Source organism: Gekko japonicus, unplaced genomic scaffold (assembly GCF_001447785.1).
Source record: "Gekko japonicus isolate JY-2015 unplaced genomic scaffold, Gekko_japonicus_V1.1 scaffold953, whole genome shotgun sequence".
Classification (NCBI taxonomy): domain Eukaryota; kingdom Metazoa; phylum Chordata; class Lepidosauria; order Squamata; family Gekkonidae; genus Gekko; species Gekko japonicus.
In genome coordinates this window covers 702282-703813 of record NW_015161979.1, presented here as the reverse complement: position 1 = coordinate 703813, position 1532 = coordinate 702282, and the positions used below count along the sequence as shown (strand labels likewise).

Sequence of the window (1532 nt, the reverse complement as noted above, 5' to 3'; positions counted from 1 at the left end):
AAGTATGAGTTTGTGCATATTTCTATCTCATGAGTGTCAATGGTAAATAAAAAGTAATACTGAAAACCAGAAGTTATTTGACAACACCATACCATCATACAATAGACATCCACCACTTTCCCCTCTGATATGCTTGTAAATTATACGAAACATGCACTCAAATATGCAAGGGAAACTTAACTCAGTCACACTGTAAGCTAGTGTGAAGTGTCTGGAATACTGCAGTGAAAGAATCAAGAGAATATCTTGTTGGGTACACGAGAAACTGCAAGTTAAAACACTAGTGACAGTAGCTGGAAACTGCAGAGCTCAGGGAATGTTATGCCTCAATTTGATGACGTCAGAACGCAGTGAGCAGGCTTTCCATATAGGGGGCAGTGCCCCAGCTCCCTCCGACAGCCCCTCCTCCCAGGATCCCTCTTGCTTTAGTTAAATGCAAACCGCTTTGAGATCCAGGGGGGTGTAGTGGTCCGAGGGATGGACTAGGATCTGGGAGACCCAGGTTTAAATTCCCGCTCTGCCAGGGAAGCTCACTGGGTGACCTTGGGCCAGTCACATATTCTCAGCCGAGCCTACCTTGCGAGGCTGTTGTGAGGATAAAACAGTCAAGCTGCTTTGGGTCTCCGTAGGGGGGGAAAGGTGGGGTATAAATTAACCAAACAAATAAATTTGAGACCGCTCATGTTAACACCAGTACGGAAATACAATGAATAAATGACAGTAAAGAATTATACACCCGTGCAGAAACAAGTTGGAAGCCCACGAAGCAGTGAAGAGGAGGTATAAACAACAAGGCATTCCCCTCCTGTCCCAGTGCAAGAGTCCTGGCTGAGCCTAAGGGTACCCTCACACAGGGCCGCTAGACTAAACCCCCCTAACTCACTGGCATCAGAAACAGCCAGGCCGTCTTGCACCTGTCCCCAAATGTCCAATGCAAGCTCCTCGGCCTTCCTCACCTCCAAAGTAGGAGCCGTCCGAGAGCTTCATCTCTTTATTGCCCTTGGTGAGGACGCTGACCACGCCATGCTGGATGAAGTACATCTTCTTGCCAATCGTCCCTTCCCGGATGATGTAGTCCGCTGGCTGGAAGACTTCAAACTTCAGCTTCGTCAGCATTGCAGTGACAAAGTTGGGGTCGGCGTTGGCAAAGAGGGGCATGGTGGCCACCAGCTTACGGCAGTTGAAGTTGACGATCTCCTGCGGAGCAAAAAGAGGGAGACGAGGGAGGGATGAAGGACAACGGAAGGACAGAGGACTATGGTCACAGCCAAGCACAGCAGGTCTACCCGCACAAGAGCAGATGAGAACATAAGACCTGTTCCTGCACTGTCCCATTTATGACTTTTCTGGGGGCTTACAGCTCTCTTCACCTTGGAAACATACAAAATATCAGCGAGACAAAGGAGGGTGGGAGACAGTTTTTTGTATTAAAGAAGCCCAAAGACTTGTAAAAAGATAAAAATGTCACAGTAAAGTGTTTTTCTGTACATATTCATAAAAATTTAGAAGTAGAGAAGCGGAGGGAGGGAGGG

The 1532-nt window shown here is 47.7% G+C and overlaps 1 protein-coding gene across 1 annotated transcript in view; it reads right to left on the bottom strand.

The window, feature by feature from the left end:
• Positions 1-956: 956 nt before the first annotated feature.
• HCN2 (hyperpolarization activated cyclic nucleotide gated potassium channel 2) overlaps positions 957-1532 on the bottom strand; it is a gene marked incomplete at its 3' end in the record, with an annotated part of 79965 nt that continues 79389 nt past the window's right edge. Inside the window, exon 6 of the mRNA XM_015429762.1 lies at positions 957-1197. Within this exon, the coding sequence (XP_015285248.1) occupies positions 957-1197 (241 nt within the window). The remainder of the gene's footprint in view (positions 1198-1532) is intronic.